Genomic DNA, 11,537 nt, shown 5'->3' with positions numbered 1-11,537 from the left:
CCAGGAGTGAAGGGGATATGTGTTGCTCCGTATCCTCTGACCACATCGTTACCAAACGTATCAGGACCATACACACTCACCACGATCTGAGGCCCTGGGAACACACACACAAGAGTGTTAGAGCTATGGCATCATGAAATGTGTGGTATGGTAAGACGTGTGTGGGTGTGTCTCACAGCCTAAGGGGTTGGTGCTCTTGAAGGTGATCTCCAGAGGAAAGTTCCAGATCATTCTTTGAGGAGAGTCTCTGCCTTTAGACGTAATCTGAGATATACCTTCCTCTAGGCCCTGGAGAGGGAGGATGGGAGAGGAGGAGGAGGGAGAGGGGTTGGGAGGGGAGAGGAGGAGGAGGGAGGGGTTGGGAGAGGCTGAGAGGAGAGAGGGGGGGGGGGGGGGGGTGAGAGGAGGGGAGGGGGTGAGGGGAGGGAGAGAGGGGAGGGAGAGAGGGGGTGAGGAGAGGGAGGGTGAGGAGAGGGAGGGAGCGGGGGTGAGAGGGAAGGGAGAGGGGTTGGGAGATGGTGAGAGGAGGGGGAGGGGGAGGGAGAGGAGAGGGAGAGAGAGAGAGATGGAGAGGGGAGGAGGACAGAGATGGAGCGGGAGAGAGGAGAGGAGGGAGGGAGGGAAAAGGATGGGTGGAGAGAGAAAGGGAGCGGGGAGGAGAGGTGAAGAGGTGAGGGAGAGATATTGATGACTCATTCAAAACAACTGGGAACTCGGAAAAATACGAGGTCAAATCATGACGTCTGTGATCTTCAGGTCAGAAAGTCGGATCTCTAGAAAGAGGCCCGAATTCCCGAGTTGGATGACCGTTCAAATCGTTTTTCCCCCAGAGTTCCCAGTTGTTTGGAACGCTCGGAAGTCGGAGTTTTCCGAGTTCGCAGTTCCCAGCATCACTGGACATGCAGCTATTTGAGTATTTAGTAGTTGCTAGCTAGCAAAACAAGCGTATTATGTATCTATCCATAGTAACTGAACTTCAGCGTGTTCCAGATGACGCGGTGTGACTCACCGAGGTGGGAGCCCAGTCGTGTCCGTAGACGAAGCAGTATTTACAGTACAGGTCGTCATACTCCGGAAACTGACAACACAACACATCAGATCAGAGAGAATGGGTCGAAGAGCAAATGAACACGGCAGTTTTAAACAACATGTTTATGCTCACTAAAACCAATGACTCATCTTAGCTTGCTAACGTTAGATGCTTAGCTAGCTAGCTTCATAGCTAGCGTTACTAACGTTAGCTAGCTACGCTACTCACATTCGCCCCCTCTATCTGTCCGTTTATCATCAACAGAAACACCGATGGGTTGTTGATAGCCATCCCGCTTCATACGATAACTTAAGAATATAAAAAGTATAGTGATCAAACATAAAAAAAAATATTTTAACTTCGACTATAAAACCGGTAACGTATTGTTCTGTGTTGTGGAGATAACTGGCTTGCTAAATATTTGTGTAGTTCCATTCCCCGTTGCCAGGACGCTTTGCCTACGGCCCGGCGTGAGGGCCAAACTGGATCCAGTCAGTTGAGAAAGCGTTTAGTAAATAAACTGTCCACTAGGTGGTGGTCTTGGACAAGTTTTAAAGTTTTCTTGTCACGTGCACAAGCCACAGCGCGATGCCTTTCTCGCGAGCTCATTTCCCAACAATGCAGTAATCAATATCGATTTATAGTACTATAAAGTATAACAAAAACACACGAAAAATATAAATAAGTAAGCTATATACAGGGTCAGTTCCAATACTATATTAACAATGTGCAGGGATACTGGAGTGATGGAGGTAGATATGTATTGGGGTCAGGTGACTATATACAGGGTCAGTTCCAGTACCATATTAACAATGTGCAGGGATACTGGAGTGATGGAGGTAGATATGTATAGGGGTAAGGTGACTATATACAGGGTCAGTTCCAGTACCATATTAACAATGTGCAGGGATACTGGAGTGATGGAGGTAGATATGTATATATATATGTACAGTCAGCATCTCATCTTATCTCTAAGGTATATGACTCTTAAAATGCCAGTCAGCATCTCATCTTATCTCTCAGGTATATGACTCTTAAACGCCAGTCAGCATCTCATCTCATCTCTCAGGTATATGACTCTTAAACGCCAGTCAGCATCTCATCTCATCTCTCAGGTATATGACTCTTAAAACGCCAGTCAGCATCTCATCTCATCTCATCTCTCAGGTATATGACTCTTAAAACGCCAGTCAGCATCTCATCTTATCTCTCAGGTATATGACTCTTAAACGCCAGTCAGCATCTCATCTCATCTCATCTCTCAGGTATATGACTCTTAAACGCCAGTCAGTATCTCATCTTATCTCTCAGGTATATGACTCTTAAACGCCAGTCAGCATCTCATCTTATCTCTCAGGTATATGACTCTTAAAATGCCAGTCAGCATCTCATCTCATCTCATCTCTCAGGTATATGACTCTTAAACGCCAGTCAGCATCTCATCTTATCTCTCAGGTATATGACTCTTAAACGCCAGTCAGCATCTCATCTCATCTTATCTCTCAGGTATATGACCCCTAAACGCCAGTCAGCATCTCATCTCATCTCTCAGGTATATGACCCCTAAACGCCAGTCAGCATCTCATCTCATCTCTCAGGTATATGACTCTTAAACGCCAGTCAGCATCTCATCTCATCTCATCTCTCAGGTATATGACTCTTAAACGCCAGTCAGCATCTCATCTCATCTCATCTCTCAGGTATATGACTCTTAAAACGCCAGTCAGCATCTCATCTCATCTCTCAGGTATATGACTCTTAAACGCCAGTCAGCATCTCATCTTATCTCTCAGGTATATGACTCTTAAACGCCAGTCAGCATCTCATCTCATCTCTCAGGTATATGACTCTTAAACGCCAGTCAGCATCTCATCTCATCTTATCTCTCAGGTATATGACTCTTAACGCCAGTCAGCATCTCATCTCATCTCATCTCTCAGGTATATGACTCTTAAACGCCAGTCAGCATCTCATCTCATCTCATCTCTCAGGTATATGACTCTTAAAACGCCAGTCAGCATCTCATCTCATCTCTCAGGTATATGACTCTTAAACGCCAGTCAGCATCTCATCTCATCTTATCTCTCAGGTATATGACTCTTAAACGCCAGTCAGCATCTCATCTCATCTCTCAGGTATATGACTCTTAAACGCCAGTCAGCATCTCATCTCATCTCTCAGGTATATGACTCTTAAACGCCAGTCAGCATCTCATCTCATCTCATCTCTCAGGTATATGACTCTTAAAACGCCAGTCAGCATCTCATCTTATCTCTCAGGTATATGACTCTTAAACGCCAGTCAGCATCTCATCTCATCTCTCAGGTATATGACTCTTAAACGCCAGTCAGCATCTCATCTTATCTCTCAGGTATATGACTCTTAAACGCCAGTCAGTATCTCATCTTATCTCTCAGGTATATGACTCTAAAACGCCAGTCAGCATCTCATCTCATCTCTCAGGTATATGACTCTTAAACGCCAGTCAGCATCTCATCTTATCTCTCAGGTATATGACTCTTAAACGCCAGTCAGCATCTCATCTTATCTCTCAGGTATATGACTCTTAAACGCCAGTCAGCATCTCATCTTATCTCTCAGGTATATGACTCTAAAACGCCAGTCAGCATCTCATCTCATCTCTCAGGTATATGACTCTTAAACGCCAGTCAGCATCTCATCTCATCTCTCAGGTATATGACTCTTAAACGCCAGTCAGCATCTCATCTCATCTCTCAGGTATATGACTCTTAAACGCCAGTCAGCATCTCATCTCATCTCTCAGGTATATGACTCTTAAACGGCAGTCAGCATCTCATCTCATCTCATCTCTCAGGTATATGACTCTTAAACGCCAGTCAGCATCTCATCTCATCTTATCTCTCAGGTATATGACTCTTAAACGCCAGTCAGCATCTCATCTCATCTTATCTCTCAGGTATATGACTCTTAAACGCCAGTCAGCATCTCATCTTATCTCTCAGGTATATGACTCTTAAACGCCAGTCAGCATCTCATCTCATCTCTCAGGTATATGACTCTTAAACGCCAGTCAGCATCTCATCTCATCTTATCTCTCAGGTATATGACTCTTAAACGCCAGTCAGTATCTCATCTTATCTCTCAGGTATATGACTCTTAAACGCCAGTCAGCATCTCATCTCATCTCTCAGGTATATGACTCTTAAACGCCAGTCAGCATCTCATCTCATCTCTCAGGTATATGACTCTTAAACGCCAGTCAGCATCTCATCTCATCTCTCAGGTATATGACTCTTAAAACGCCAGTCAGCATCTCATCTCATCTCATCTCTCAGGTATATGACTCTTAAAACGCCAGTCAGCATCTCATCTTATCTCTCAGGTATATGACTCTTAAACGCCAGTCAGTATCTCATCTTATCTCTCAGGTATATGACTCTTAAACGCCAGTCAGCATCTCATCTTATCTCTCAGGTATATGACTCTTAAACGCCAGTCAGCATCTCATCTTATCTCTCAGGTATATGACTCTTAAACGCCAGTCAGCATCTCATCTCATCTCTCAGGTATATGACTCTTAAAACGCCAGTCAGCATCTCATCTCATCTCTCAGGTATATGACTCTTAAAACGCCAGTCAGCATCTCATCTCATCTCTCAGGTATATGACTCTTAAAACGCCAGTCAGCATCTCATCTCATCTCATCTTATCTCTCAGGTATATGACTCTTAAAACGCCAGTCAGCATCTCATCTCATCTCTCAGGTATATGACTCTTAAACGCCAGTCAGCATCTCATCTCATCTCTCAGGTATATGACTCTTAAACGCCAGTCAGCATCTCATCTCATCTCTCAGGTATATGACTCTTAAACGCCAGTCAGCATCTCATCTTATCTCTCAGGTATATGACTCTTAAACGCCAGTCAGCATCTCATCTCATCTCTCAGGTATATGACTCTTAAAACGCCAGTCAGCATCTCATCTCATCTCATCTTATCTCTCAGGTATATGACTCTTAAACGCCAGTCAGTATCTCATCTCATCTCTCAGGTATATGACTCTTAAATGCCAGTCAGCATCTCATCTTATCTCTCAGGTATATGACTCTTAAACGCCAGTCAGCATCTCATCTTATCTCTCAGGTATATGACTCTTAAACGCCAGTCAGCATCTCATCTTATCTCTCAGGTATATGACTCTTAAATGCCAGTCAGCATCTCATCTCATCTCTCAGGTATATGACTCTTAAACGCCAGTCAGCATCTCATCTTATCTCTCAGGTATATGACTCTTAAACGCCAGTCAGCATCTCATCTTATCTCTCAGGTATATGACTCTTAAACGCCAGTCAGCATCTCATCTTATCTCTCAGGTATATGACTCTTAAACGCCAGTCAGCATCTCATCTTATCTCTCAGGTATATGACTCTTAAACGCCAGTCAGCATCTCATCTCATCTCTCAGGTATATGACTCTTAAACGGCAGTCAGCATCTCATCTCATCTCATCTCTCAGGTATATGACTCTTAAACGCCAGTCAGCATCTCATCTCATCTCTCAGGTATATGACTCTTAAACGCCAGTCAGTATCTCATCTTATCTCTCAGGTATATGACTCTTCCCGTAATCTTACAAGTGATCCCTCTAATATTAAATCAACTTTTGTGTCATTTTATTCTAACCTCTACAAATCCGAACCCCCCCATCAGATAATACGGCTATGGACAACTTTTTTTTTAGATAACTTGGATATTCCATCCATTGATATGGACACGAGTAAAGAGAGATCTTGACAACCCTCTGCATCTAGATGAGATAACAAAGGGTCTAAAGTTAATGCGAAGTGGCAAGGCCCCCAGGCCCTGATGATCAACTCACCCCATTACTATTAGATATGTTCACTGACTCGCTATCACATGGCTCCCCCCCCCCCCCCCCCCCCCCCCCGGCACTAACTCAAGCCGCCATCTCACTTATAATGAAGAAAGATAAAGATCCGGCAGAATTTTTTATTTATTTTTATTTTTATTTCACCTTTATTTAAACCAGGTAAGCCAGTTGAGAATAAGTTCTCATTTACAACTATGACCTGGCCAAGATAAAGCAAAGCAGTGCGATAAAAACAACAACACAGAGTTACATATGGGGTAAAACAAAACATAAAGTCAAAAAATACAAACAGAAAATATATATACAGTGTGTGCAAATGTAGCAAGTTATGGAGGTAAGGCAATAAATAGGCCATAGTACAAAATAGTTACAATTTCGTATTAACACTGGAATGATAGATGTGCAAAAGATGATGTGCAAATAGAGATACTGGGGTGCAAATTAGCCAAATATATAACAATATGGGGATGAGGTAGTTGGGTGGGCTAATTACAGATGGGCTGTGTACAGGTGCAGTGATCGGTAAGGTGCTCTGACAACTGATGCTTAAAGTTAGTGAGGGAGATAAGAGTCTCCAGCTTCAGAGATTTTTGCAGTTCATTCCAGTCATTGGCAGCCGAGAACTGGAAGGAATGGCTTTGGGGATGACCAGTGAGATATACCTGCTGGAGCGCAGACTACGGGTTGGTGTTGCTATGGTGACCAGTGAGCTAAGGTAAGACGGGGATTTGCCTAGCAGTGATTTATAGATGACCTGGAGCCAGTGGGTTTGGCGACGAATATGTAGGAATTTGGTGGATATCGGCCCATTTCACTTTTGAACGCTGATGTTAAACTATTAGCTAAGGTTCCAGAATGCAGGATGGAACCCTGCCTTCAGGATGTCATATCTGATGATCAAACGGGTTTCATCAAAGGGGCGACAACTGTTTTCCAATGTACGCCGTCTTTTGAACATTATACTCTCTCCTTCTGTCTCTCCAGACCCTGAAATGGTTGTTTGTCTTGATGCGGAGAAGGCTTTCGACCCGGGTGGAGTGGGATTATTTATTTAAGATTTCGGGAAGATTTGGTTTTGGGTCCAATTTCATTTCAAGATACATCTGCTCTATTCTGCTCCTATGGCCAGCGTACACATCAACTCTCAACACTCAAAAATACTTCCCCCTCTCCAGAGGGACCCGTCAAGGGTGTCCTGTGTCCCCACTCCTTTTTTGCTCTCTCGATAGAACCGCATTCCTTGGCCTTAAAATTATCACCATCATTCACTGGAATCCACCGAGCTGGTGAAGAACACAGTGTTACTGTATGCAGACGATCTACTATTATACACTGCTCAAAAAAATAAAGGGAACACTAAAATAACACATCCTAGATCTGAATGAATGAAATAATCTTATTAAATACTTTTTTCTTTACATAGTTGAATGTGCTGACAACAAAATCACACAAAAATTATCAATGGAAATCAAATGTATCAACCCATGGAGGTCTGGATTTGGAGTCACCCTCAAAATTAAAGTGGAAAACCACACTACAGGCTGATCCAACTTTGATGTAATGTCCTTAAAACAAGTCAAAATGAGGCTCAGTAGTGTGTGTGGCCTCCACGTGCCTGTATGACCTCCCTACAACGCCTGGGCATGCTCCTGATGAGGTGGCGGATGGTCTCCTGAGGGATCTCCTCCCAGACCTGGACTAAAGCATCCGCCAACTCCTGGACAGTCTGTGGTGCAACGTGGCGTTGGTGGATGGAGCGAGACATGATGTCCCAGATGTGCTCAATTGGATTCAGGTCTGGGGAACGAGCGGGCCAGTCCATAGCATCAATGCCTTCCTCTTGCAGGAACTGCTGACACACTCCAGCCACATGAGGTCTAGCATTGTCTTGCATTAGGAGGAACCCAGGGCCAACCGCACCAGCATATGGTCTCACAAGGGGTCTGAGGATCTCATCTCGGTACCTAATGGCAGTCAGGCTACCTCTGGCGAGCACATGGAGGGCTGTGCGGCCCCCCAAGGAAATGCCACCCCACACCATGACTGACCCACCGCCAAACCGGTCATGCTGGAGGATGTTGCAGGCAGCAGAACGTTCTCCACGGCGTCTCCAGACTCTGTCACGTCTGTCACATGTGCTCAGTGTGAACCTGCTTTCATCTGTGAAGAGCACAGGGCGCCAGTGGCGAATTTCCCAATCTTGGTGTTCTCTGGCAAATGCCAAAGGCAGAGGTAGCGGTCCTGCTGCTGGGTTGTTGCCCTCCTACGGCCTCCTCCACATCTCCTGATGTACTGGCCTGTCTCCTGGTAGCGCCTCCATGCTCTGGACACTACGCTGACAGACACAGCAAACCTTTTTGCCACAGCTCGCATTGATGTGCCATCCTGGATGAGCTGCACTACCTGAGCCACTTGTGTGGGTTGTAGACTCCGTCTCATGCTACCACTAGAGTGAAATCACCGCCAGCATTCAAAAGTGACCAAAACATCAGCCAGGAAGCATAGGAACTGAGAAGTGGTCTGTGGTCACCACCTGCAGAACCACTTCTTTATTGGGGGTGTCTTGCTAATTGCCTATAATTTCCACCTGTTGTCTATTCCATTTGCACAACAGCATGTGAAATGTATTGTCAATCAGTATTGCTTCCTAAGTGGACGGTTTGATTTCACAGAAGTGTGATTGACTTGGAGTTACATTGTGTTGTTTAAGTGTTCCCTTTAATTTTTTTGAGCAGTGTATATCCCTAACCCTGTGAACTGTGTCGATAACATACTGCGTATTTTAAACACATTTGGATCATTCTCAGGTTACAAATTGAACATTCAGAAAAGTGAATGTTTTCCGATTTGCCAAGCAGATTCCCCCTGGAGCCTTTCCGTCTGTCGGCCTCTGGTCTTTCCTATTTAGGTGTGAATATAATTCTCTGGCTACTCTCCATAAAACGAACTTTGCAAGTCTAGTCACAGGAGTTAAAGCAGACTTACAATGCTGGGATAGTCTGCCTCTCTCATTAGCTGGCAGAATCCAATTTGTTAAAAAGAAAATGTTTACCTAGGTTTCTATACCTTTTTCAATGTCTTCCCGATCTTTCTGCCGAAAATCTTTTTTTTTTTTTACCAAGTTGGATAGGCTCATCAGCCATTTTATCTGGGCAGGCAAATCACCTAGGATACATAGAGCAATACTTCAAAGAAGGAGACAAGATGGAGGACTGGCACTTCCAAATGTACTGCTTTACTGTTGGGCAGCCAGTATTCAAAAGATGATGTTCTGGTGTAATGCTCCGACTGGTGCTCATTAGAAGCACAGTCCCTTTCGGCTCTTACTGCCCCCCTCTGTCCTTGTGTCCTTCAAACCTCATTGTGCTCTCTACTTTGAAGATCCGGACACAGTTTTCGTCAAACATTTTAGACTTTCTGCCTCTTCTCTTCTAAGTCCTATTTGTAACAACCACCTATTTTTACCCTCCAAACTCGACCAGGCTTTTTTTTTGTGGCGAGAGAGAGTTTTTGGTATGTTTCAAAGATGTATTTTTAGATGGGGAAGTTTGCCAGTTTTAATGATTTCGTAGCTAAATGTAATCTGGCTCATTCTAATCTTTTCCGCTATTTTCAGGCCCGTAACTTTGTTCGCTCTCTTTTTCCCATCTTTCCTCAACTACCTCCCAAGACGTTGCTAGAAGACATTTTGTCCCTGCCGTCTGATTTCTAGATTATATGACATTATGCTTTCCTCTGAACCCTCTTCAATAAACAAAATCAAAACATACTGGGGTAGTGAACTCGAACTTGACCTTACATATGACTGGTGGGAGGAGGCCCTTCTTAGGGATAACTGTGCTCGGTTAAGTTTAATTCAGTTCAAGGTCTTGCACAGTTATTCACTACGTCAAAGAAAAACTTTCCTCCAACACACAAATGACACGTGATAGATGTTCAATCACTCCGGCACGACCACACCCATATGTTTTATTCATGTTCTAAACTGTCTGAGTATTTGGTCATTTAGAATGTTAGAATGTTAGAATGTTAGAATATTAGAATGTTAGAATGTTAGAGTGTTAGAATATTAGAATGTTAGAATGTTAGAATATTAGAATGTTAGAATGTTAGAATATTAGAGTGTTGGAATATTAGAATGTTAGAATATTAGAATCCTTTTTTTAATACTCTCTCTAAAAATCTAGACATCGACCTGCAGCCTTGTCCTTTGGTAGCTATATTTGGAGTTCCATCTTTCTTGCCTCACTAAAAGTAAAGCAGACGTTGTAGCGTTTTTGCTTCCTTCATAGCCCGCCGGCAGATCTTGCTTACTTGGAAATCCTCCAAACCTCCCACTGTATCATTCTTGTTGAAAGATCAAATGTATTTTTCTACACTTAGAAAAAAAATTAAATACACTTTGAGAGGTTGTACTGATAACTTTTTCTTGAGACGGCGACCTTTCATTATAAATTTTTTTGAACAGTCGCCTTCTATTGATCAGGAGTAAAGAATTTCGGGCAACAGGGGGATATGAGAGGGTGTGGGGAAGGGAAGGAACAGTATGTTGTGATATATATATATATATTTTTGTGTGTGTATGTACAATACGTGTACATATGTATATTTATATATTATTTCCAATTATATATTTTAATTTATGTATGCTGCTTTTGTTAAGGGGAGGGAGGTGTTTCAATAAGTCTATGGGGATAAAAGGATGTACTGTTCAATTTGTAATTGGTATTTCTTTATATGTCCAATAAAACAAAATATAATATAATGATAATCAATCAATCAAATTTCAATGAAATGTTAGGGTGTAGCAGTAGTTAGAGTACAGCAATCAATCAATCACATTTTTATTTTATAAAGCCCTTTTTACATCAGCAGATGTCACAAAGTGCTTATACAGAAACCCAGCCTAAAACCCCGAACAGCAGTGATGCAGATGTAGAAGCACGGTGGCTAGGAAAAAACTCCTTTAGAAAGGCAGGAACCCTAGGAAGAAACCTAGAGAGGAACCAGGCTCTGAGGGGTGGCCAGTCCTCTTCTGGCTGTGCCAGGTGGAGATTATAACAGTACATGGCCATTAAGGCCAGATTGTTCTTCAAGATGTTCAAATGTTCATAGATGACCAGCAGGGTCAAATAATAATGACATCGGTTGTAGAGGGTGCAACAGGTCAGTACCTCAGGAGTAAATGTCAGTTGGCTTTTCATAGCCGAGCATTCAGAGGTCGAGACAGCAGGTGCGGTAGAGAGATGGAGAGAGTTGAAAACAGCAGGTCCGGGACAAGGTAGCACGTCCGGTGAACAGGTCAGGGTTCCATAGCCGCAGGCAGACCAGTTGAAACTGGAGCAGCAGCACGACCAGGTGGACTGGGGACAGCCAGGAGTCATCAGGCCAGGTAGTCCTGAGGCATGGTCCTAGGGCTCAGGTCCTCCGGGAGGGGAGGGAGAGAGGGAGAGAGAGAGAATTAGAGGGAGCATACTTCAATTCACACAGGACACCAGATATAACAGACTGACCCTAGCCCCCCGGCACATAGAATATTGCAGCATAGATACTGGAGGCTGAGACAGGGGGGGTCGGGGGACACTGTGGCCTCGTCCGACGATACCCCTGGACAGGGCCAACCAGGCAGGATAT

At 43.8% G+C, this 11,537-nt stretch overlaps 1 protein-coding gene across 1 annotated transcript; it reads right to left on the bottom strand.

Moving 5' to 3' along the window:
* Positions 1 to 4: 4 nt before the first annotated feature.
* Positions 5 to 1,453, bottom strand: LOC311121650 (B9 domain-containing protein 1-like; the record flags this gene model as incomplete). The annotated part of the gene is made up of 4 exons (XM_084196110.1): positions 1,259 to 1,453; positions 1,010 to 1,078; positions 177 to 288; positions 5 to 94 (listed from the first exon to the last, which is right to left on the bottom strand). Coding segments are annotated over exons 1-4 (334 nt in total), but the record flags the coding sequence as incomplete, so codon positions are not given.
* Between the last annotated feature and the right edge of the window lie 10,084 nt (positions 1,454 to 11,537).

Source organism: Coregonus lavaretus, assembly GCF_964263955.1.
Source record: "Coregonus lavaretus genome assembly, contig: HAP1_SCAFFOLD_9611, whole genome shotgun sequence".
In the NCBI taxonomy this organism is placed as follows: Eukaryota; Metazoa; Chordata; class Actinopteri; order Salmoniformes; family Salmonidae; genus Coregonus; species Coregonus lavaretus.
Note: the sequence above shows the minus strand (reverse complement) of the source record. Positions and strands in the feature narration are given on the sequence as shown.